At 38.6% G+C, this 25,606-nt stretch overlaps 1 protein-coding gene across 11 annotated transcripts in view; it reads right to left on the bottom strand.

The window, feature by feature from the left end:
- CEP152 (centrosomal protein 152) overlaps positions 1–25,290 on the bottom strand; it is an 88,414-nt gene extending 63,124 nt beyond the window's left edge. For 10 of the 11 annotated variants that reach the window (XR_004625654.1, XR_004625653.1, XM_034661006.1 and 7 more), the window contains exons 1-9: positions 25,084–25,219; positions 19,276–19,369; positions 10,751–10,854; positions 10,455–10,527; positions 10,096–10,374; positions 8,738–8,885; positions 6,362–6,502; positions 5,136–5,275; positions 2,234–2,434 (exon numbers count right to left, since the gene is read on the bottom strand). Coding sequence is in view for 9 of the 11 variants with exons in the window: in XM_034661006.1 (XP_034516897.1) it covers positions 2,234–2,434; positions 5,136–5,275; positions 6,362–6,502; positions 8,738–8,885; positions 10,096–10,374; positions 10,455–10,527; positions 10,751–10,854; positions 19,276–19,362 (1,173 nt within the window). In the remaining 2 variants the exon portion in view is untranslated. Of the gene's footprint in view, positions 1–2,233; positions 2,435–5,135; positions 5,276–6,361; positions 6,503–8,737; positions 8,886–10,095; positions 10,375–10,454; positions 10,528–10,750; positions 10,855–19,275; positions 19,370–25,083 lie in introns of all 11 variants that reach the window. The other variant, XM_034661007.1, reaches the window with a different exon arrangement.
- Positions 25,291–25,606: the final 316 nt, after the last annotated feature.

The raw sequence follows: 25,606 nt of genomic DNA, 5'->3' as shown, positions 1-25,606 counted from the left end.
AAAGCAGTTATTTTTAACCTTTTGCAAGGGGAGACGTGAGCCTCTTGGAAAATCTAAATAAGTTTGTGGGTCTACCCAAAAAAACCACATATACTGACACCCAAAAGAAAATCATACCCACAATTTGAGAGGTTCCATCAAAGCCCTGGCATCTAGTCATGAACTGCCTTAGGGGATATGCCAGGTTTAAAAGTCTGTGTAACTAGCACAACATGTGAACATCAACTCTGTTAACACTGTGGTGGTGCCTCTGTTAACACTATAGCACATAGAACACAGCTGTATGTAACTCTGAGAGAGCTGCTCAGAACCCAGAAATTCGCAAACTTATTCAAGTTCATCTACTAAATTATCCAGTTATCTGTACCTTGGTACTATTTTCCAAAAGTTGTTTTACTTGTCTTGGTAATGTGCTAAATGCAACATAGGAAAAGGTTTATCTGAAAGGGAAATATTTTATACTTCTTCAATAACTTTATAAAGAAAAAGAGGGCAAGGGGCAATGTGCAGAACGTATGTATGGTTACCAGCTACTGTAAGAAATCAACCGCCTCTGTATAGAACACTCCTACATTTTTCTGATTATAGGTAGGCATCTCCCTTGCTCCTGGTTGATCTTTACAGCAGCTTTCTAATCAGGAATCTCAGTTTGGATTCTAAGATAATATAGATTGTCTTTTTACTAAAAATACTGCTGAACCAACTGATCCCAAACTGACAGCACAAAACATTCCCAAAAGGAAAAGCTATAAGCACTTTGGAATTATCACTTTGCAAAGCAGCTATGCAATTATATCCAGAGGCTAACATCAGTGTTACGGTCTGTTTAAAAAAATAAAATAAAATCAGTCACACAATGTAATAGTGGAAAAGACCTTAATCAACACCTTCAATTTGTGGTTCAGGAGTCTGAAGTCCAGTCAGCACAGAATCAAGACTTTGTTCTGTGTTCTTGTCCAGGGTCCTTCCACTGAAGCGGGGGCGGGGGGGGCGGGGATAGTGGTGAAACCAGAATGGAGTGGGCACAGGGGTTGAACACAGCAAGAATTTCTTCCAGCCCTCCCCTGTGTAACGTGTCAAAGTCAGCAGAGAAGGGAGAGATCCTCAACCCCACAAGGAAAAGCCACCGGATTCCAACCCTCTTGCATCAAGAAGGACCACTGTCCAAGTCCAACTAGTTTTAATGCTACTACACAAACACAGCCAAAATAGAATTTTATCTCAAATACCATTTGTTTAAATACTAAAGATTTTTTCAATCATGTGGCACAGACTCTGTCTTTCCCCACATAGCCTCCACACCAATCAAACTCACAATATTTTTCTATATAAAAAAAAAGCACATTTAGGAAAATAAATCTAATAAAAGCTCATAAATACATATAAAAATAAGACGGTATACAACTATTACTGGCTATAAGACAGTACTTATGAATATAATCTTACGTACTTCTACCTAAAACAGGGAAAAATTTAGTCAGTTATATAAATAAAAATAACAACCCAAATGAGGATGAATTTTAAGTGTGGTGGAATCTGCCATACCCTCCCATATTATTTTTCTGCTCTTCTTCCCTTGGGTTAAATTAATTCTGAAATTACATGAAGAAAAGTGCACCCTGAAATTTTATTCATTCAGGTGATTATCTGAGTTTAGAACACAAGCATACCCACCACCTGACTCACCCTCATCTTACATTTTATTGCCTTTGGGGCAAACATAATACAGACTGTGAGAGATGCTCAAGTTTTACATCTCAGGGCTTTTAGTTCAGACTTTCTTCCTTATGTTATTACACTACTCTCAAAAATTAACTCTTCTTCCAAGAACCACTTCTAGACGATATATACTGACAGGTCAATTACCAAGAAAGCCTGTCCTGGTTAAGCTCCCGGGACAACCTCTCAAGTTCGGACCAGCTCCCAGAACACTCACTCTTTTCAGTATGGATTTACTCTAGGGCAACAAGAACAATATGTATAAATACTCTACAGATAAAGGACTAGTAATGTGAGAATTGAGAAAGTACTAACCAATCCTATAAGAGAAAGAATTTCCAAAATTAAGCCTTCAGGACATAATCATAGATTAAAAATCATAGGCTTTTAAGTTCTACTCATGAACACCTACTGCAAACATCCAAAATTTCCATGACGAACCCCAAAATGTCAGTTACAAAAAATAACCAGCCTTACTGGTTTAGAACAGTTGCTCATGTGAAATCATCCTAACCTGTTCCTTAAGTGCAGTAATGGTAGCGTCCAATTTCCTCTGTAAGGACAACACTTGCTCTTCATGCTTCTTCGTGAGGCCCATCACAATGCTCTCATGCTGCTCTCTAGCACGCTGAAGTGATTCCGAATGACGGAGGTCCAGCAGCTGCTGCTTCAGGCTCTCCAGAGCCATTTCAGTTGTCCTGGACTTCTTAATCATCTAGTAGATACACACAGGATAGCCATGTTTACAGTATTTTGACTCTTTATGGACTGTAACGCTAAAAATCAACCATCCTTTAAGAAGAACAGACAAGAAAGGGTCTCCCTATAGTGGCTCTAGTTCCTTAAGACTTCCCTAGCTGGGACCCAGCAGGCCCACGGCTGCTGGAAACATTCACCGAGAAAAGGAAACTGTAGTTACCTGAGGAGAGTGATAGAGGATTTTGCTCGGCATGATGGCAAAATGGATCCCAGACAAGGAATCTGCTATTACAATAGTGGTCCCAGGGCTGTTTGCACTGCTCTGTGAGCCAAGTGTGGGGGGTAATCCAATTGCTGGGTCACAGAATAATAACAACTGTTTCTTGAAAGACTGATGAAAACTGTCAACGATCACTTGTTAAAAACAAAATTTTGAAAACTTTATCTATACAGTTGTTGAAAAATAATGGTTCCCAAAAGAGGTCCATGTCCTAATCCCTAAACCCTGTGAATATGTTACGTTACATGGCAAGGGAAAAGGCTGTAGATGAAATTAAAATTGCTAATCAGATGACCTTAAGATAAAAACGATTATCCTAGATTATCTGGGTGGGCCCGATGTGCCCAGAAAGGTCCTTAAATGAGGAAAACTGAGACAGGAAAGTCAGAATTAGTGACTTCTGGCTCTGAAAATGAAAATGGGCCACAAGCCCAGGAAAGTCGGTGGCCTCCATCAGCTGGAAAAGGCAAAAAAAAATGGATTCTCCTCTAGAGCCTCCAAAAAGCAACACAGCCCTGCTGACACCTTGATTTTCACCCAGTGGGACCCATGTCAGACTTCTGACCTCCAGAACTGTAAGGTAATATGCATTGTTTCAAGCCATTAAGTTCATGCTAATGATAGAAAATCAGTATACTTGGTGATGCTGTTGCTTTTATGTTTTCATTTATGCCGTATTTTTAATACATGCAATTTCTAACTTATAAAAAGATTAAAAGTTGTAACAGTTTACTATATAAAAGCAATTCAACTTTTTATAAGAACTATCAATTTTCAAAAAGTTAAAAATGCTAATAGTCTCTTAGGCATAAAAATTAAAAATTCAAATGAGGCTTATTCTTCATTTCTTTTCCAGGGATTGACTATTTATTCAAGGCTGTTTAAAGTGCTTATGACACTTATTCATTTGCTCAATAAATAATGTGAATACTTTGCACCAGGCAGGGTTCTGAGCACTTAAGAACATGATGACAAGACAGGCAAGGTCCAAACTCTTACCACTTTCTGGTGGGAAGAGACAAGCAATAACAAGTAAACAAATGAGATCACTTCAGATAGTTTTAAAATAGAGTAATAGGATATAGCATGATGAAGAAGAGTAGGAATATGGAGCTATGGGCTACTTTAGATAAAAGGTGACTTGTTTTCTCTGACACCTGAAGGATAAGGAGCCAGATATGTGACAACATTGTTTAAATTCTTTCATGAAACCATCCTCAGAACTAGCCACACATCTCATCCAAAACCAAACTCACAATTATATAGTCACTTTCAATTGTAACCACCCTTTCCACCCCCCGCAAAATGGTATTACTCTCATGAGTCACCCCTCACCAGGCCTAGCTACCAATGACTTGTGACCATTTCCAACCATTAAATGGCTATCTATCTCATTAATCAAAGAATGTGCCACCGCTTTATCTTTTTTTTAAGATTTTAAAGTAACCTCTCCAACCATTGTGGGGCCCAAACCCACAAGCCCAGATCAAGAATCACATGCACCCCTGTGCCACCACTTTTAAGACAAGTCTATGGGGATCAGGAAATTTAGGTGCTGCTGTTTTGTCAGTAACTGGCTTTGTAAGTAACTGGCTTTTGTCCCCTTTTGTCAGTAACTGGCTTTGTAGGTGCTGCTGTTTTGTCAGTAACTGGCAGGGGGTGTTAATCAACTAGCAGTGTGCTGCGGAAAGGACCTTCCAGAGAGAAGAGACAGCATATACAAGCACATAAAAACAACACACGCACTACTGGGTTTGAGGAAAATCAGGGAAGAGGTAGGCAAGGATCAGATGGCCATTTCCATGCCATACTTCATCCCACAAGTAAAGCGGGGTCAGACTTTAATCAAGGGAAAAACAATCAGTATTTAAGAAAGATTGACCAAGAGAGAATTCGGAGAAGGGGTAAAAGACTAGAGACTAAGGGTGCCTGGGTGGCTCAGTGGATTAAGTGTCCGACTCTTAATTTCAGCTCAGGTCATGATCTCAGAGTCATGAAATCAAGCCCCACGTTGGGCTCCGCACTGGGCATGAAGCATGCTGAAGATTCTCTCACTCTTTCTCCCTCTGCCCCTCCCCCCGGTTTTACACCCCCCCCCCAAAAAAAAAAGACTAGAGACTAGTTAAGAGACTTTTGCAACAAATGGTAAAATCCTGAATCAGGGACATGCGGACAGAAATGTGGAGACTCCACAGAAGGCAGTGGCTGACCGGATGAAAGGGAACAGAGAAGCTGGAGACTTCTACCTGGTACGCAGATGACTGGGTGGATGCAAGCACCATCCCCCCAAGGTAAGGGAAACAAAAGCAGGCTTACGGGGAAGAAGATATAAACTGCAAAGTTCTGCTAAATTTAGTCCTACATTACCAAAAGTTAACTAAACTTTTCACTGTATTAAATAAATTTTTACCATAAATAATCATGATAAAAGATTTACCTGTTCTTCGTTCACTTTAAACGCTTGTATTTGGGTCTCCAGTGCTTTTATTTGTGCTTCAAGCTGTAGCTCTCTTTCTTTTCCATTCTGAAAGAGTTTCTGAGATTCTCGGAGGCTGAGGGTCAAACCATCTTTTTCATCTACAATATTAAAAATGTTTATATAAATAATAACTTACTGTACAGGGACCCCAATTTTCACAACCTCTTAACAAATATCAGATCCGTATCATATAAATGTTCAGTTCAATTCAGATAGTAAACTTCTGTTGATTTAGAGAAAACCAGGAAAGTTCCAAAAAAGAATGCCAAGTGGCACCAAAAAAATTGAGAAAACCAGAACCACTTCCCTCAAAAACCTTACTGTATCCTTTTAAGAACCACAGGATTTCCTAACAATGATTTCGGCATTTGTTTACTTGAGAAGCTACATAGATGTGACAAATCCCTCCTTATCAAAGAAGGAATCCGAGGCCTATTTTTTATACACACTTGCAATGAACTTTTAAATTCACCTAAGCTTAAATTCTTCCCACATACTTTAACAGTTTACAAGTTCTTCTCTCAAAATAAATTTTAAAAACATTACAGAAAGAGACCTTTTCACTATCAATTAAGTTTGAAACAAGCTAGAATTCAGTCACAAAATTATTCCACAAATGAAAAGCTCACCATTGACCAAAACTACAGAAAGCATGCAGAGTAAGCAATTATAACTTGAAACTGTGTTTCTTCTATGTGCTTCTCCCAGTAATGGCTCTATTTTTCTCCTTGACACACCCAAAGGAGTTTGGGATCAATAACTCTTACTTGGATTAAAATCTTATGTTAATTTGTAGGTTTAGAAAATGTATTGCAAACTAAACACAAGTCTCTCTGGGAATTGGAATATTTCATCCAAGGCAAACTACATAAGGAATCAACAACTTACTAGTACAGAATGCTATCAGCATAAATAATGTTCACTGATTCTAACAGCCTAATAGAAGAAGAGAAAGAGAAAGAGGGAGAAAAAGAGGACCTTGAAATAGAATGTTCTGGTAAGAAGTAATCCAAGGCAAGGTGTCAAAAGTCCTGGATTTTTGTTTCTTTCTGACTGACTCATTATGAGCCCTCTGACCAAGTACATCCACTCTCTAAGCTTCATATTTAAAATAAGCTGTTAGAAACAAGATCTCTAGCTTTAGTGTACCTCATAAATACAGCACCCAACAGGTATAATCTTACCTTTGATTATTAGAAGCTGATGATTCAGATATCTAATTTGATGCTCACTTTCATTTAACTTTTCAACTAAATTGTCTAGTTGTCTCTCTTTTGCTTTGTTAAGAACCTGAAGTTGGATAATCTGCATATTTTCTGCAGAATCTGCATTAAAATTAAAGATAATTTATTAGATAAAAGCATACCCAAATACACTCATTACTATCATGAAATCAATTCAATGGATTTTGACCAGCATTTTTTAAAAAAAGACAGAATATATCAGAGTGTATCATGCAGTATGAATATTTTGTGAAATGTTTTAGTTATATATACTTATATACACAGATTAATATTATAAGACCCCATCACAGTACTTCTTACTGTGGTCACTGCCGGAAAAGTTCAAGAAGTCACTGGTCTAGAGTATAATCCTGAGTCACTACCATTTTGGCTAATTAAAAATAAGCATATAGCAATTACAATGGAACAGAGTTCAGTGCTCTCATAAAATTGAAAAAAAAATACATCAGCTTCTATAAAGCCATTTTTAAAGAAAATTTCTAGACATTCTGCTCAAAATATTTTATTTTAAACAGCAATGAGAATTATATCGTATTCACATTTATGCTAGCACATAACTGTTGCATTAATCAATGAACAGATTAATAAAGAATTTTGAGGTCTTCTTTCAGAAATGATTAAAGTCATTTTAGGGACCACTTAAAAATGACTGGGGGGAAAAAGAGAAAAAATGATGTGTAGGAGAAGGACAGTGCTTCAACAAAATGACAAATATTTTTCTTCATTTTCTTCTAGAACAATGCTTCTATTTGCCAACAAACAATCTTCTTTCTTTAAAAAGAGATAAGGTTAAGACCAAAAGAAACCCATGAAGACTGAAAACTTTGTTACAAATCAATTTAGAACAGGGCTAGTCCAGGAATGGGCAGTCTGCAGGCCACACCTCTCCCCAAAGTCATTTTTTTTTTTAACTACAGTGGCTAAGAAGCTGTAATCACTAAATTCAGCACTACGTTGCCATTAAGTTATCTAATTAACTTCCAAATGTCAAATTTAGGCAAACATGTAACTTACTTAAACAAAAAATAAATCAACTTGATAAAATTCAGATCGTTAAGAGAGTGACATAAGGTTATCTACACAGAAAGACCAGAAATACAAACGTAACTGAACACAGTAGAGAAAGAACAAATACCAAGATGTCAGGCCACTGCTGTGATGCTTATTTACTCAGCCTAAAACCAGTTATGCCACAAATGCTGTCCACCTCCTCATCTCATTCCATGAAACCTCCTGAACAAAGAGAGGCGACTCCATATTTGCTGCTGACTGCTTTGGAGGAGTTAGGGCCTCCCCGTAACTATCCTGCAGCCCACGGGGATGACAGAAACAGCACTCTGCAGTCAGGGCGTGCAGTCCAGTTTTCTCGGTGTAGCCCAGGAAACCTGGAACAGCCAATGACTTTCCCCCTGCTGCTTAAATGTGAAACAAACAACTTGCTGTCACACTCTAGAGTCACACTGGCTCTTCACACGCGAAATAACTAGAAGCTATTTCACGTGCCAGAGAGTATGACAATGAAAGTTAAACATACGAAAAATTCATTCAGGTGAGTCACAGCGTAAGTTCTGGCTTTTGATTTTGGGTGTTTCATCTCCTCCAAACTCTCCAGTAACACTTTTCTCACTCTCATATTTATACGTGCACTATATAAAGGGAATTTTTTTGGCAAATGGCACATGACTAAACCTGAGATAACTCTAGTTTAAATTCTGAAAATTAAGTACTTTATATCAGAGTTGCCTAATTATTATTTTAAAAGTCTAAAAATTAAAAGAAAAACTTAAGATGATAATGGCTGGCTTACTAAATTACATTTCTATGTAGTAATGAAAAATTTAAGATTAAAGAGAAAGCTCGATTTCATTTTCCAAATTAGACTTCAGTAAGAAAAACGTGTATCTAATGAAAAGTCTTAACCAACTAGAACTGAAATATACAGTTGAGAAGAACTTCTATTAATGTTTTATTATGATAAGTTTCAAATATATAAGGTAGAGAGAAGAGGGCAATGAACCCCATGAACCCATCACCCAGATTCAATAACTACAAACTCATGGCCAGTCTTGCTTTATTTATATCTCCACCTAACATTACCCCCAACAACATATTATTTAAAGTAAATCCAAGACTTCATATCAGTTTATTCATAAATACTTCAGGATCTCTAATAATAACAGAACTTTAAAAAAAAAAAAACACCAACCACAATCCCATTATCATACTTTAAGAAAAAAATAACAATTTTTGAGTATGCCCAGTGTTCAAAACTCTCTAATTCTGTTATTAAGAAATAAATATAAGCTTGATACATACTTTCATTAGCTCCTAAAAATTGTTGTTGCAGGCTTTCAAATGTGTCACTTCCTGCTATCTCCTGGCCTGGTGAGTCATTATTCTGGGCAGAAGACTGATAAGGTTTATATGTCACTTTATATGGTTCCAAAGCTTGACAACTGGGCCCCTGTGATGTAACAAATTGCTATCAGAAGATGATAGATGAAATTGACAAACAGGATTTGGACTTTTCTTTGAAAATAATCTGAATTAGACACCTCAATATTGTTAGGAAATTTATTGTGGCACAATTACAAACTTTATACATACATCTTTGCTTAAAAATACCATTTACGGTCATTCAACACTGTTAATTAAGTATATAATATATAATTTATATATATTAATTAGATATATATATACCTTAATTGTAGATACATATATGTAAGATATATATAATCTTAATTGTACTTTTGAGCATATAATGGGGCGAATTCCATAAATAACACTCAAGAATTCCAATAAGATTGTTTATAAATATTTAAGAATGATTTAGGTGATGCCAACATCTTGGGAACATAAAAATGTACATATTCAATAACAAGAACATGTGGCACAATGCCTCAATATAATATTCAATAACATTTGTGGAATAATTAATATTCCATAGAGATAGAAAATGACCACCTTAAAAGGATCAAAAAGTCATCCTGTCATTGGGTGACACAGAATGGCTATTGGCCAAAAAAGCTACTGGCAAAATCAATGTCACTCAAAGTCTAAGAAGCAGCCACCTATATCCTGAGGTCTTAGCTCATTAATAAACTCTCTCAGGGGGAAAAGAAAAGAAAAAAAAAAAAAAACTCCCTGTTTCTTTCCTTAACATTCATCCTGTCTACTGCTGTATCATCTCAAAACAAATAACAGCTTTGAAGTATTCAACATAAATTTGTTATAAGGTGATGACCTAGAAAATCAAGGTAACTAAATGGTGTCATCTACATCGATTTACCACTTTAAAACTATATCAAGATACCTGAACATAGCTTCTCCCTGAAGCATGGTGAAATGGTAGAAGCCAGAAGCAGCAGTAAATGAGGACGGTTATTCTTTGGCAAACTTAACTTTTACCATCTAACTGTTTCTGTAAAGCCTCTATTTTAAAATTCTAAGTTAAGATCATAATTTCATTAGATTGTAAACAGAAAACAGCATGACTAATTCAGCACGAGCCTGAATAAAAGCACTCTCAGGGATTTCTGTACTTAAAGCTTACCATTGCACTTATATACATTTTTTAAATATACGAATACACATACAAGCAAATGTGCACGCTCACGCGCGCACACACACACACACACACACACAAATTCCTGAAAGTCAAGTTCTTACGATACCTGGAAACGATTCCTTTGAGGATCTGAAAATTTAATTACATGGGTTGGCTGACTATTAAATTCCTGCTTCTGACCATTGACATACGGCCTAAAGTTTTCAGGAAGGTGATATAAATCTGTCTGTTCATAATTACTTGGAGGACTATAGCCACTTCCACCTTCACCTCCACCTTCTTTGGGATGGTAGCCAGGATGCTGGTCGTCATTCTTACTTTGATTGTCTTCCCAGCCGTTGCTACTTTTCTCTCCAATATATACATCCCGAATCTCATCATAGTCCTAGTAGATAACAAGAGTAAAACAAAGGCACTAAGATCTATTCCCACCCTCGCCAAAGTCATTACCCACTAGATACTTACATTTACACTTTGAGATTTAGGCAGCACCTGATGCTCACGCCAGTTCATCTCCAATTGCTCAGAGCGATGTAGTCTTGAGAAAAATCAATACTTTAGATTTAGAGCCCATCACTTATTTGGAAACAGGTATCACAAAGAACCCCAAGATTTTAACATGTTTTCCCTCTAACCTTCACCGAAAATTCTAAGAATTAGTCCATAATTTTACAACTGTGTCCATTATTGCCTACAGAGAATCAAAAGAAAAAGCATTATAGAATTGCAACATATGAGTGTAAGTGATTTCAGAGCCTTACTCTCCCTCTGTGCTATCCTCACTGCAGTCGGAATAGTGGAGCTCGGGGGAGGACAGGTCATCATCCAGCATATCGTGCGGCAGATCGGTGAGCAACTGCTGCAACTGAGACAGGAAAGTAGCATCACTCTCACACTTACTGAAACATGAGACGCCAAACCAAAGTTGCCTTGCAACGAATGATTTTGACTTGTGAAGTCAAAGACGTTCCTAATTTCTCCACTTAATAAATGTTTGAAATTCCACACAAATTATGTTCAGGGGAATGCATAATATCAGGATTTAGACTAGAAGGCTTTTTTTCCTACAAATGTCTTAGATTTAAATACACTTAACATTACAATAGAAATTAAAACCTTCTTTATGGAAACACAGCAAGTCATGATAATGGTACAATCACCGTATTTTGTTATCATGGGGCAGACTTGAGTCTCAGAATCCTGTTCTACAAGTAATCCGTCCTTGGGGACTTGACAATCAGACATCCCCCTGGGAATCCCAGTAGCCAGCTCTACTGCACCCAGGTGGTGAGAACAGTAGTACCAGCAGCAGCAGCAGGTGGCCCAGAAGCTCTTAAAAGCTTTAATAATATGATAGAAACCCCTTGGAGAATGACTAATTAGCAGACTGCCATCTAATTCCAACGACGAAAAGATACATGATACTCGGCTCTGGTAACACGGTTGGGTAAAAAGGGAGCTTTAAGATTGTTTACTACAGAGCGCACTCTTAAAAGCATAACTCCAAACCTGATATAAAAGCATTTGACTTCACTCTCCAGTTTTTTTCTAGATAAATCAGATCTTTAGCATTCTGCCTATAAAAACTAGATAAATTCATTTCTTGTTTCAAGATAAACAGTGATTAAGAGATGAATGAATTGTCTAATTTGTTGAATTTCAATATCTGTAAATGTCTTTCTTCAATTCCCAATATATGGTCTTAAAATTTATAGCAATCAGAAGATTCAAATATTATATTATTAAACAGATGAGGGCTGCTTATGACTTCTCTTTAAAATTAGGCACCAGTTAAATTAACAAGTTGGGGGCGCCTGAGTGGCACAGCGGTTAAACGTCTGCCATCGGCTCAGGGCGTGATCCTGGCGTTATGGGATCGAGCCCCACATCAGGCTCTTCCACTATGAGCCTGCTTCTTCCTCTCCCACTCCCCCTGCTTGTGTGCCCTCTCTCGCTGGCTGTCTCTATCTCTGTCAAATAAATAAATAAAATCTTTAAAAAAAAAAAATTAACAAGTTGACTGAGTCCTCCACAGTACATAAATGAATCCCATAAAATTATGCAATGAGTGAATTTTATTTTATTTCTTTTAAAGATTGTATTTATTTGTCAGAGAGAGAGAGAGCACAAGCAGGGGGAACAGCAGGCAGAGGGACAGACAGGCTCCCTGCTAAGCAAGGAGCCCCAATGCAGGACTCGATCCCTGGGATCATGACCTGAGCCAAAGGCAGACGCTTAACAAACTGAGCCACCCAGGTATCCCACAATGAGTGAATTTTAAAGATATTAAATACTCTGTAAAACCTTAGGGAAAAAAATGAGATGCTCCTTGATCTATGGCTTAGTCTATGGCAAGTTGTTTTTACCCATTTTAGAAGAAATGAAATGTAGCTATAAAATATATCTGAGTATTACATTTATAATCAAAAACCTTCTGAAAGAAAATACATATGTGAAAAGTTAAGTGAAAATATTATGGGGGCACATGGGTGGCTCAGTCAGTTAAAGGCCCAACTCTTGATCTGAGCTCAGGTCTTGATCTCAGGGTCACGAATTTAAGCCGTGAGTTGGGCTCCACAGTGGGCATGGAGCCCACTTTAAAAATATATGTATATTATGAGAAAGTTCTCAAAGGAATGCTCCAATTGTTAACTGGGTTTTGGAGATGTCAAATTTGGGAATGCAAATGGGGTATATGAAGAGGAAAGGGGGATATTTCCTTCATCCCAATATAGTTCTAATATTCACTGTATCTTTTTTTAGTTTTCTCAATCCATTGTTTTTTAAAAATGAAACAAGAGAAAAATATTCTATTTCAATGAAAAGTTAGCTTCACCTCAAAATTTATTTTATATTAATATTAATAACCAAGACCTTGATTTATTGGCCACCTGCTCATGCTGGGTAATTGAAAAACCATTCTGAGAATTAGCCATATCAGAGTTGACCCAAAGATATAAAGATTAAGAAACACAAAAGAATCACTAAAAGCTAAACAGAACACACCAACATATTAGTATACTACACGTGTGTCTCAAGTGAAAGGTAGCAAAGTGATTGGAGAAAGACACAAAATTCACTAAGTAAAAAACATACATGAGGTCTTTTAAAAATAGTCCAACCTGCTTTGTCTATAATTACGCATCACTCCTTTAAGGAAAAAGACTACCGCCATATACTACACAGAGGAAAATAACAAAATAAATCTCTTATACTTACATCAAGTAAGGACTCGTGTACAGAAAGAATATTCTCTTCTAAACCTTCAGTGAGGTTCACGTACATAGCCTTATAATTAAGGGAAACCTTGACAGGGACATCTGAACAATACATTTTTTCCTCTCACCTAGAAAAAGCTATAAAATAACTAAGCAGTTCTTGTAGTTTTCTGTGACACCACAAAATTAACAAAATTGGCATCCACAGAGGAAAATGAGTTTGAGCATAAACAGTAAGTTCATCAAAATGCTTCTGGATCGACAGATGAACTTATCAACTGGCAAAATCATCCCTATGGTATTTAGTTTCTTATAAAATATTTTTTATATATGCTAACATTTTGAAAGCATTTAATGCACCTTCAAAAAATTTCTCCATGAAGTTCTTTGGCATAGTTGGGCCATATTCTGTGGCTCCCATAACTCTCAGGACAGAGAGAAGCTAAATGAGGTGAGTCCTCCTAATAAGGCCATTCAGTAAAAAAAATCCCACCCCCAAAGCTTCCACTCCCAGGATCAAAGTGTACCCTTCTCATATACACTGTCAAATAGATTTTGCTTTCGGTCATTGAACCTTGTGCCATAAAACACGGAATTATCAGATCAACTGAGCATGTTACCAGGTAGAGAATTTTATAAACTATAAATTTTCCTTGTTAAAGATCCACCTAGCTACGAAATAGATTGAAAGGCAAAGAGAACAATCTTTATAAATGACAATATTTAATTCCACTCATTACTTTCAAATTCATCGAACTGCTTTTTGGTCACAAATGCAATCTTTTCAGTGGGATGTTATTGTGTGTCAACTGAGTTTAATAATTAAACAGATACCTTCCCTAGGAAAAAGATCATTTGCCACCGCTAAGGCTTCTACTGAAATGCATTCTAAACCATTCCATAAACTCCTCTAGCTTTACTACTTCACAGGTTTCTTCCCTAAAAAGAAAAAACTGAGGGCATTTTACTCAAAGAACTTCAACAGCGAAACACTTTGCAATAGCCCATGCAAAACATCCAAAACCCTATGTTTACGGGGAATGTAAAACAAAGAACATGTAAACCTTTTGTTAGGGTTATCGACTTAAATTAACTGAACAGATTGTCTTCGGAGTCTGTGATCTTCAATATTCATGAAAGCAAGAGTTCTCAGATTACAAACCGTACATCTTCTCCCCAGGGAAAAGTAGCAAATGGAGTAGCCAGCATTCATATGGCTTTTGAACAGGTTACCTCATAAGTATACTGAAAAGATTCTGATATTTTAAAATATAAATTATTAAATAATGCTTTCATGGATATAAACACTAAACACAATCTTCATTTTAACCTAAGAGCCAAGTTAAAAACCTCCTTGACAAGGCTCAGTATGGGAACGATAAAGAGCCAAATACCTTGGCAGCCGGAGCTTTAGCTTATGAATTATATTACATGCAGAATTTTTTAAAAATCCATTAAACTGAATTTTAGGTTAGTGGGGAAGATTGTGTCTAGATTGCCACATATCTAAAAAAGAAATATGGCAGCATTTGTTAGACAAATATCAGCTGCCCCACAAATGACACAGAACTTTAGGCCTGGAAGAACAGTGGAGCTCCTCCAAGACAAATCTCTCCTTCTAAAAGGGAGCAAACCAAGGCCCAGAGAAGGTGAGGGACATGCCCAGGAAAGCGAGAGTTACAGCCCCAGAGCCAACAGCAGAACCTGAATCTCTCCATTCTCACTCCAATTTTCTTCTACAAGACATTCCGTTAGTCACTGGAAGACACTTCTACCTGTTTGTGTACAATCAAGCTACAGTCTGCCAGAGCAATGTTTTTGTTCCCATTGTGACAGTCCCTGAAAAACACCTGTATGTTATGAGAAACATTCAAAGGTACAATCCGGATAAAGTATAAGAAATTGCTAAAGAAAAACATCAACCTTATGAATACTTAACCATTTGTTTCTTTTTCTCCAGTGATGACAAGAAAATGCCACTAAATAAGTCAAATAATATAAAATGTAAACAAAAACTAGCTTCAAAACTCCCTCTAGTGGGGACATAATGTCAAAATCTTTCCATAATTACACCAAACAAGGCAATTAAAAAGTAGAAGAAAGGCTATGCAATGGAAACCCTACCTCTTTAAAATACAGGATTTCAAGTTCAAATGAGTTTTACTATTCTATTAGAGAAGCACCGATATAAAAACCAATGGACACAAATCAGCATGGCCAGGTGTGAGCTTCTCTCTGCCATCTGCTACTTAAACCACCTACTTTTCTACTCAAGATCAGTTTCCAGGCTTCAAATTGATCATTACTAAGTGAACCATCATCAGCAAGTACTATCTTGACAGCACAGATTACTAGTACTTCCGCTCCAAAATGCATACGTACATACAGAGAAGCAAGCAATAATCACAGCACTGGTTCTGGGGACACTGCAGAAAAGTACATGTATACTCCAGCAAACTGGGAGATCCCAAATGACAATCTACCTTAAGCTGTGGGTTCACCAATAACTTTGGAGCTTGTAACCACTCCTACCACAACAATAATAACAACTATATGTCTGTAACATAGATGAAATCACAAAGCACACTGACTTAAGTGAAAAGTATTTTGAAAAATCACATTGTTATGTTATGAACAAGTTAATAAAAGAACTTTTGAATTCCTCTTCCCTAGGCCAGCTTTCCAAGTAAAAGGTTTGCCTAGAATACTTTGGATGAGGTCTACTGTGTAGCAAAGACAACTATAACCATAATTCTCAAAAGGTACAGCAAGAAAGTAGTGTGCTCCAGTAAGCGTGAGAAATAGGAGTGACATGAATACTAAGTGATGTGACAGCATATCTCCATGGTATCATTACCCTCACTCATCTGTACCCTAATTTGCCCTGTTAACTGTGTAAAAGATGGAGTTTTAGGTGAAACACTGGGTGAGGCTGTGGGTTATACACTTCTCTGCTCTGTCTTGGCCCACAGTGGCTAAACTTTTACCATTATACCATTTAGAACTGAGGAAATTAAGAAATGATTATATTGCCTGATTTTTCTGCAAAACTCTTGTAGACTTTTTCAAAATATGAGTCTAATCATGTGGTTTGAGATTCCACTGGTCTAAATGTCCTCTGAATATTGAATTGCTTTGCTAAATGAAGTGACTATTTCCTTTTCTGAATATTAAATGCACTTTCTCCCCTCGCTCTTCAATGCAAAAAATGAAGGGAAAAGAAACAGAAAAGGCAAGATCGTAATTATAGAGCTGCTATTGGGATGGCATGGAACTTGGAACTTGACTGTGACTTATTCACTGACTTAGGGGCAAGTGTGGACAAAATCCCAACTGACCCCAAAGCAGCAAAATTACACTCAGCAACTGGACATTCATACCAGGTCAAAATCAGGATTACTGTACCATTTTTAGAGAGAGGATCTCACAGATCCTTAGCAGGGTGGACCGTGAGCAGATACGGCCTGCTTGGCCCTACGGTACATCCTCAGGGATACAGACATTCCTCCTACATAAGGGAATGAATACCAAGTGATTCACTAAGTAGAGAAAGCAATATGCATTAGCCCGCTACTAATATTTATAATCCAGCTGTCAATCCCAAAGTTACAAACCAGGGAGCAGAAAAAGACCTTTCTTTAACCACCCAAGACTGTGAAACGTTCTGCTATGATAGGGTCAGACAGCCTGAAGAGGTTGAAACGGCCTCTGGATATGCAAACAAACTTAGGTTTGATTAGCCAACTTAGTGACAAAATATACATAAACTGAATTTTATGAATAATCCTGAATTTTGTTGGTGAAAATCTGAAACCCTCTAGCCTCTGATCTCACTTCTCTTGAAGCAATTAAGAAAAAAAGGTAAAAAACACTTTTTATTAACACGAAACATAATCATCATGTCAGAGTCAAGTTGGTTATATATTCTTTTCTTCCACTCTGCTAGAAACACTCATTCTTAGGTATTTCACTTCTTAAGAGCGCCTTTCCCTCTGGAAATTCCCTATTCTAGCTTATAACGTATCAAGAAGTGATCCCTAGGGCTATATTCTATATACCTAGAATTAATTCCCTCTTTAATGTCCCCCTTAAAACTTTCACCACACAATACACCTCTAATTAGTTCCCCCTAATACCCTACCCATCCCTCTAATATCTTTTCCAATGAAAAATCACCTGTCAAATTATTTTTTCCTCTTCTTTAAAGTCTACTATAATTACTTAAACTGATCCCCTCAGGAATCCCAGTAGCAAAATTCCAGCGAACTATCCAAAGCCATTGGGGTCATGAAGACCTCATGCTGTGAGTTCACAAAGTAACAGAAAATCCTCACCCCCATCCTTGCCACAATTGCTGTGAAGGACCCTGTCAAAATCCGGAAACCCTGGTCAGGGTCACAGACACCAATGCCCTCAGCGACCTGGCAGAGAATTGACAAGAGCGAAGCTGGCAAGTCCACGTGAATAAGCCCATGTCGGTGTGAGAGGACCGTGGCCAGCTGGGAAGGGACAGCCACTGCTCAGATCCAGCCTGCCTGCTGCCATGTGCACACGCGGCCAGGGCTCAGGACATTTCAAGACAAGCCAGAAACTCTGGCTTGTTACATGAAATTTTCCAATCTTTAAATATAGATTGAACTTTTAAAAACACTGCAAAACCAAACAAGACAAAATGTCTATGGACAAAAGTCCACCGAGCTGTCAGTTTTCTAGCTCTACCCGAACCCTACGGCCAGCTACATGGGCAACTGACCCTATTCCTTCCTTCATGTTGATACTACTGGTCTACAGTAACAATTAAAAAGGGTTGTTTTATATGTTAGAAAATGGATCATATAAAGCACAGTCTCAGTACAAGAGAAGCCTATCATCCTAGGCAACCAAGAATTCTGACTCAAACTAAAAACAATCCTAATGAATTGACTTTCACCAACTGCTACTACTACTATTGCCCCCCTTTACTGAACATCACTCTCAGCCAGGAATTCCATTTAACTCATCTATGCATCCAGGGGCGCCTGGGTGGCACAGCGGTTGTGCATCTGCCTTCGGCTCAGGGCGTGATCCCGGCGTTATGGGATCGAGCCCCACATCAGGCTCTTCCGCTATGAGCCTGCTTCTTCCTCTCCCACTCCCCCTGCTTGTGTTCCCTCTCTCGCTGGCTGTCTCTGTCTCTGTCAAATAAAAAATTAAAAAAAAAAAAAAAAACCTCATCTATGTATCTGAAATATAATCTTCTCTTCTTATTCCTTTTCTCCTTTATTCACCACACAGCCTACAGTAAGATTTTTAAAACATGATCAGATATCACTTCCCTGCTTAAAATCCTCTACTGACTTCCCATTGCTCCTGGAATAAAATACAAACATCTTACCATGACATACAATGATTTGGCCCTAGCCCACCTTTCCACACTGTCTCTACACTCACCCCTTGGTTACACAATCCTCACACCACAGCCTGCACAGGCTGGTCTGCAGATATACAGGGTCTCTTCCCAACTTGTGTGCTTTACACTCGTTGCATGTCTCTGCCTAGAATATTCTTCCTCAGGCTTCCTTCTCATGAGTCAAGTCCCAGCTCAGGCATTTCCTCCTCCAAAAGGCCCTCCCTCACCAGTCCCCTACCTGTTGCTTTACTTTCACTCTACTTTGTTTCCTTAGCACTTACCAGTGCTAAATTATCAACCACTCGAATTATTTTGTTCATTTGTTTACTTGCTTATTGTCTGCCTCCATAAGGATGTAAGCTACCTGAAGCAAAGAACTTTGCTGGACTTGTTCAAGGCAAAGTTCTAGGCACCTAGAAACTAGGTCTCTGCCTCCAAAGCCAACCACTACCTCCTAAATGAAAATATCTTAAGGAATCGAACCATTTACTATGTTTTACTCTTATCTCAAAAAAGGAAGCATTCCACTCAACCACCTTTCAAAAGTTCAAATACTGATCAGGTTTTAGGGGGTGACAAAAAAATTATAAATTCCTTCAAAATGACACAAGATGATCATTTTGATCAGGAAATAAAACTTTAAGACTGGGGTTTAGAGTCTTTTCTCTGAGGAACTTACCTCTTTCTCCCTTTCGTAGTCTTCTTTGTCAAACTCTTCATCTTCATTTTGTGTCTGCAGTGCCACACTGCCAAAATCTAATGACATGGTGTTCCTGTGGAAAGACAAAGACGCTTGGTTTCTAAATCTCCCGTAAAATCTCCCCAGATCAAGCTACACAAGAGATGCCACACACAAAAAAAGACAACAGCGGCTGGGGAAAAGATATATGTAACTCATGCACGACAGATGGTTAGTTTTCCAAATATAAAGACTATGCTTACAAATTAACTGTGATTCACAGAAAACAGCTGTATGACAGTAACTCATAGAAAAGCAGGGCCCCTGGGTGGCTCAGCCAGTTAAGTGTCTGCCTTGGGTCCTCTGGGCTCCCTGCTTACCCCACCCCATGCTCTCTTACTAGCTCTCTCAAATAAATAAATACAGTCTTAAAAAAAAAAAAAAGAAAAGAAAAATGCAAAAAGCTAATAAATCTGTGACTAGACCTTTCTCGTGGTCTGGAACGTATAACTTAAAACAGCAAGATTTTTGTTAACACACAAAAAATAAAATAATAAACTAGAAATATGCCAAAAAAGAAATTTTAAGAATACACTCAAAGTTTACTAATTTGGTTTACTGGATACGGTAAAGGTAGTATCCTCCACAATTTGCTTCATCCTTTGAGTATCACAAATCCAAATGTCATGTTTTACAAAAAGAGAGCCACTAAATGCCAAGTTCACGATCGCCACCTGAAAACCTTTAAGATCTGGTAAACTCTGTGGGGCACACAACAGGAATATCAGTGTTAACTGTCCCACTCTTTAGCTTGATAAAATCAGGTTCTAGCAAAAAATACTCAGGAAAAACAGAAGCGAAGAGTGTGAAGCTGTACCATGTAGAGTTCCAATTCCAAAAGCCACAGCAAACGTTCTCTGCAGAATGGTTACTGCTGTGGCAGAAGCAGCAGCAGCGGGAAGTGGGTTTTCAAGTACTGACAGTCAAAAGCCTGCCGATGATTTGAATTATACTTAGGAATCCATGCTCCACGGAGACTACCCAGAATTTCAAAGGTCCAAACAATTCCAACAAAAAAGTAGGCAGGCGTCATCAATTACCCAGCCTAATACTGCCTTCCATTCACTCCACTCTTCTGCATGCCAGGAAAATGCACTTTGATGTGAGCCTGGGCCACAACTCATTCACTGCACCTTTCAGGCTCTAAAATGTCATTGAATTGGAAGTGAATTAAGCATAGGCCCAGGAATCCAAATACACTTTACCATAAAGAACTTAGCTCTTTCATGTTAACAGCTGAGAACTATGACGACAAGCTTTCATGTAAGCCAATAGCTCTACGAGCAAAGGATATTCTACCACAGCAGACCTACACGCCTTTGATTGTATGACACCATTCCATTTGCACCACTAAGAAAAAGATGCGGCCAATCAAATTATGACACATCATTAATTTTAAACTGCAGCCTGGCTTTGTAGATATTAAAATTTGAAAAGAAAATGAGCACTTTAGAATAGGTGAAATATTGCGTTACAGACTAACACAAATATGAATTTCAATGCTGAAAATCCCCAAACATCAAGTTTTTGTTTGCTTTTCAAGGACTGAATTATGATTCTTGTCCAAACTGTAATTTGCACTCCACCTTCTTTATCCCTCTCTCCCTGGTTGCTACACCCAGCTCATCCCTTTCAACTCATCAACTCAAACCCCTTCCATCAACAAACTCTTCCAGCTTCTGTTTCTTAGACCAGACTTGCTCCTTTCTATTTTTGTGACAGAGCTAAAAGGAGGAAGGAAAATGTGCACTTTTTCACTAAGAGGGAAAATATGTAAGTTTAGGGAATCTAAACCTTGTCTCCATCCAACAGCTACAAGAACCTTCTTGTACACCTGCATAAGTTAGAGACCTGTTAAGAGCCTATAATATAGCTGAAACGGTAAGGGAAAAACACACAAGCCCATGTCTCTAGGGTTTTTTTCTTTACTGCAACTGAACATCAAATCTACAGAATTCAACAGATAATCAAAATATTACTCCATTTAAATCCTAGCTCCTTAAAAGAAATTAGATTAAGTTGGACCTTAGGGACATCCTTGAATTCCCGGGGCCTAAATCATCTTTCCTGCTTCTGGTGTTTACAATATTCTCTACCTCTTCCTGTATTTTATAGTTAAAGCCAGAATACGGATTTGGGTTGATTTCTCCTGTATTAGGTAAAAGAAAGGAGAGGCTGTTTTTTTTTTCCAATCCTTCGCAAATATGCCATCAATTCCTGTTGATTATTGAAAAAGAACATCAAGATTTACAACAGCCTATTGCTAAATACAGCTGTTTTAAATAAAGAGCTACTTTTTGCTCAGAGAATAGTGAATTCTTCAAGGTATTTTCATTTTTAAATGAAAAGAATGTAAAAGACCAAAGCGTATCTCTTTTGAATGGCTTTTTAAGCCAAACTATATCATTAAAGAAATCTGCAAATATCTGAAAAGACCAAAATCTCTCTAGACTGGGGAAGAAAAGATACAAATAAGTTTTCTTTCTCAAAAGTGCAAACTACTGAAGACCTTAAGAAACATTAAGGCAGAGGGGCGCCTGGGTGGCACAGCGGTTAAGCGTCTGCCTTCGGCTCAGGGCGTGATCTCGGCGTTGTGGGATCGAGCCCCACTTCAGGCTCCTCCGCTATGAGCCTGCTTCTTCCTCTCCCACTCCCTCTGCTTGTGTTCCCTCTCTCGCTGGCTGTCTCTATCTCTCTCTCGAATAAATAAATAAAAAATCTTTAAAAAAAAAAAACATTAAGGCAGAAAGAAATCTGATAAACTTACTATGGATAAATAGATAATTAGTATTTTAACTAAAATTTAAAATAAAAGCCAATGCTTTTCCTCAACTTATTAATCACAACTAATTACCACTGTTATCAGAGACTTTAATATTCAGAACAATAAAAGAGACTGCTTTGAAGAAAAAATAAATAGTAAGATAGTAAACCCAGTAGCCATAAAGGAAAAACTTGACAAACTTAAACACAAAAAATAAAATCTTTATATGACTAAAGACATCACTGAGAAGTCAAATATTACATATAAAAAAAAATACACTAGGGGCGCCTGGGTGGCACAGCGGTTGAGCGTCTGCCTTCGGCTCGGGGCGTGATCCCGCCGTTATGGGATCGAGCCCCACATCAGGCTCTTCCGCTGTGAGCCTGCTTCTTCCTCTCCCGCTCCCCCTGCTTGTGTTCCCTCTCTCGCTGGCTGTCGCTGTCTCTGTCGAATAAATAAATAAACTCTTTAAAAAAAAAATACACTAACAAAGTCCAAAGATAAAATAACGCATAAAAAAAATATTTGCAAAACACATGACAAAATCCCAATATACAACTTGCAAAAAGAAGTGAGAAAAGACAAACAACCCAATTTAAAATGGGCAACTGACATGACAATTCATTTTAAAAAAGAAGTGTTCATGAAGAATTCAGTGTATTTAAACACTGAAATGATTTTCAACCACTAAAAAAAAAGTTAACACCTAGTGGTGGCTATTTTGTAGGAACGAGATATCCTCATGAATTGCTGCTGAAACGTATGAACTGCAAAAAACCATCCTGAAAACTACCATATGAATATACTGAAAAAGAACGCTTGCCCTATAAGACTATTTTTTAATAAATTTGGTGATACTATACTACTAATAGAAATAATGACATATTTCTATATTTACTGACTGATCATTAAACAATCAAGATGCCGAATAAGTGTACTGTATTTTTTTTTAATAGTTAATACTTTCTTCCCAGATAAATTTTTCTGAACCTATTAATAAGACTATGTGGGTTTTGGGGATTTGTTGTTGTTGTTAACACTCAGATCAGAAAGGCTGTCTCAGTACTCATTTTGCAGTTACTGGTTATGTTCTCTTTGCCCTCCTTGCAATGAGAAGGAAAACCAATGAGTGTTTAGTTGGACAAAATATCAAAAACCAAAAGCACTGTTTTTGTCTCATCCAAAAACCTATAAGCTCTCTGAAGGCAGAATTAAAATGCATGTCCCCCATGTTTTGCACAAGGCAGGCACACAGTAAGTATTTGTTAAATGAATATGATACATGCATGCCACCCTCTAGGATTCATTACTTCAATAAAATTTTCCTCCGCATCTACTGTGTGCCAGTTTATATCCTAGACGCATCTAAGACAGGATACCAGCCATGGGGAGCTTACAGTCCCTTAGAGAAACAATGATATAAATTAATAGTTACCAAGATACATTGTAATAAGTTCTGTAATAGAAGAAAGTATAACGCACAACTTAACTTTGACTATGAAGAAAGGGCAGCTGAGGGACGTTTCACAGAAAGACTTTCAGTTAGAAAGGACATAACACTGCTGGAAGTGGTTAAGAATAAGGGCACTCATTCAGACCACCTGGGTTCAATTCTAGCTCTTCTATTTATCAGCTGTGCAAGCTTGAGGACACCGCCTCCGTTTTCTCATTAATAAAATGCAGCTAAAAATAGTACCTACCTCAAAGATTGGTTATGAAGATTCACAAGACAATGAATATAAAGTGCTTAGTACTATGTACCAATCGATATACATTTTAGTTTTGTTATTATTATAGCATTCTTACCTATGAATAGGGGTCTGAGGCTTACAAAAGAGGTTAAACAAAAAGCATTCAGTACATCTAAGAAAGGTGAATATGCTGCCTGTGGGAAACCTTACTTCAACTAATGCAATCGCCTCAGGGATGAAAATGCCACCTCCTTGAAGATGCCCTCCCAATCCTGTAGCCCCAGGGAGGAGGGGAGGATTTTGCACTTTCAGACTATATTCCTTATACTTTTCTTTATGGCTTCCATTTCAGCCTCTCACTCAATTGAATGCATTGACGTATCCAGGGGGCACAAATACATTGCCATGCATTGTGAAGGATATGGTGAAATTCAGCTTAAATCAGATTCAAGTTCATGACTACATGATAAAAAAGGCTAAGTGCCACAAAGCGGGTTAGTTTATAAATTATAAACGCCCTAGGAAATTCTACTTACTTGCTTACACCCTAGCTTCCCTTCTATAATGAAAACAGCCAGAACACACTAGCCTGTTTTAGACTTGCAATAGAAGGCTTAAGAGGCTTGGTCATTTATTCAACAATTATTTATCATGCACTGTTCAAGATTATAAAGTTTAACAGCACTTGGTAGAGGAAAAGAGAATAGACATTTAAACAAATGATGACAATAATCTGTGACCAGTGCTAATGACAGCAGCTTGGACAAATCGATTCAAGGTGCCTGAAGAATGCAGCAAGTAGAAACCCACAGGTGGAACGCCAGACTAAATCAGAGGCCTTACCAAGGAACTCCATTTGGCGTCAACTACAGCACAACAAACAGGTACCGCGAGAGCGAAGCTGTGGAGAGCCTGCACAGAGTGCCTTGGGGCTGCTGGCTTTGGTTGCCAGCGTCACATGCACTCGGTCAACACACGTGTACAGAGCACCCACTGTGAGCCAGGCGCGGCGCCAGGGTGACCACAGCGGGGGTCCCCAGGATAGGGTCTCTGGGTTTCCCCCGCAGCCTGCAGGGGGCGAGGAGGGCTGCCCACACGTCCCTTGTAGGGAGAAACTTAGGGTCTCGCTGACACTTCAAAGTCAAAGCCTGAGTCCCGCAACTCGCGGACAGTCCACCACCACAGAATTTGAGGAAGGGGCAGGTCAGCCCTCGGGAAGCCACGACCAGAATCCCGAGGACCCCGCACCTCCTCTAACACCAGCTCCAAACCCAGCCCAGAAGCGAAACTCACCCGAGGCCACGGATGCTGTCACCACAGGGAAACCCTAATCCCCGCCAAAGACAGACTTCTAACAAACCCCCTTACCGAGGACTCTAATTCGCTAGCTCCTTCCTCGTCACAACCGAACCCAGAAGCGCTGAGGCCATTGACGAGCAGCCGCCTCCTTCAATCGCCGACTAGAAGCTGGTTTGGAGGGCGGGGCCATGCCGGCTCGAGGCTGGACGTGGAGGCGGAAGTCTCCGCCTTTCTCAAGCTTGGTTGAGAATTCCACCTGCAGTTGCGAATGTATGGCTGTTTGAAAGCGGGCGCCAGAGGTGGCGGGAAGGTCCTCCTGTGCGCCCATTGGTGGATTAGTGAGCCAATTACGAAAGGGTTGACTCTAGATGGGGCGGGTTTACGGTTGCCTAGAGATGCCAAGCGCCAGGGCTTAGGCCTTTGGCGTGGATGAACCAGTCTTGTCTGGGGTCGCTTGCCCCTTCCCCCATGCCCCCCTCGCCCAGCGTTTTCCATTCCTAAACCTCAGTTCTCGGTT

This window comes from Ailuropoda melanoleuca, chromosome 5 (assembly GCF_002007445.2).
Source record: "Ailuropoda melanoleuca isolate Jingjing chromosome 5, ASM200744v2, whole genome shotgun sequence".
Classification (NCBI taxonomy): Eukaryota; Metazoa; Chordata; class Mammalia; order Carnivora; family Ursidae; genus Ailuropoda; species Ailuropoda melanoleuca.
Note: the sequence above shows the minus strand (reverse complement) of the source record. Positions and strands in the feature narration are given on the sequence as shown.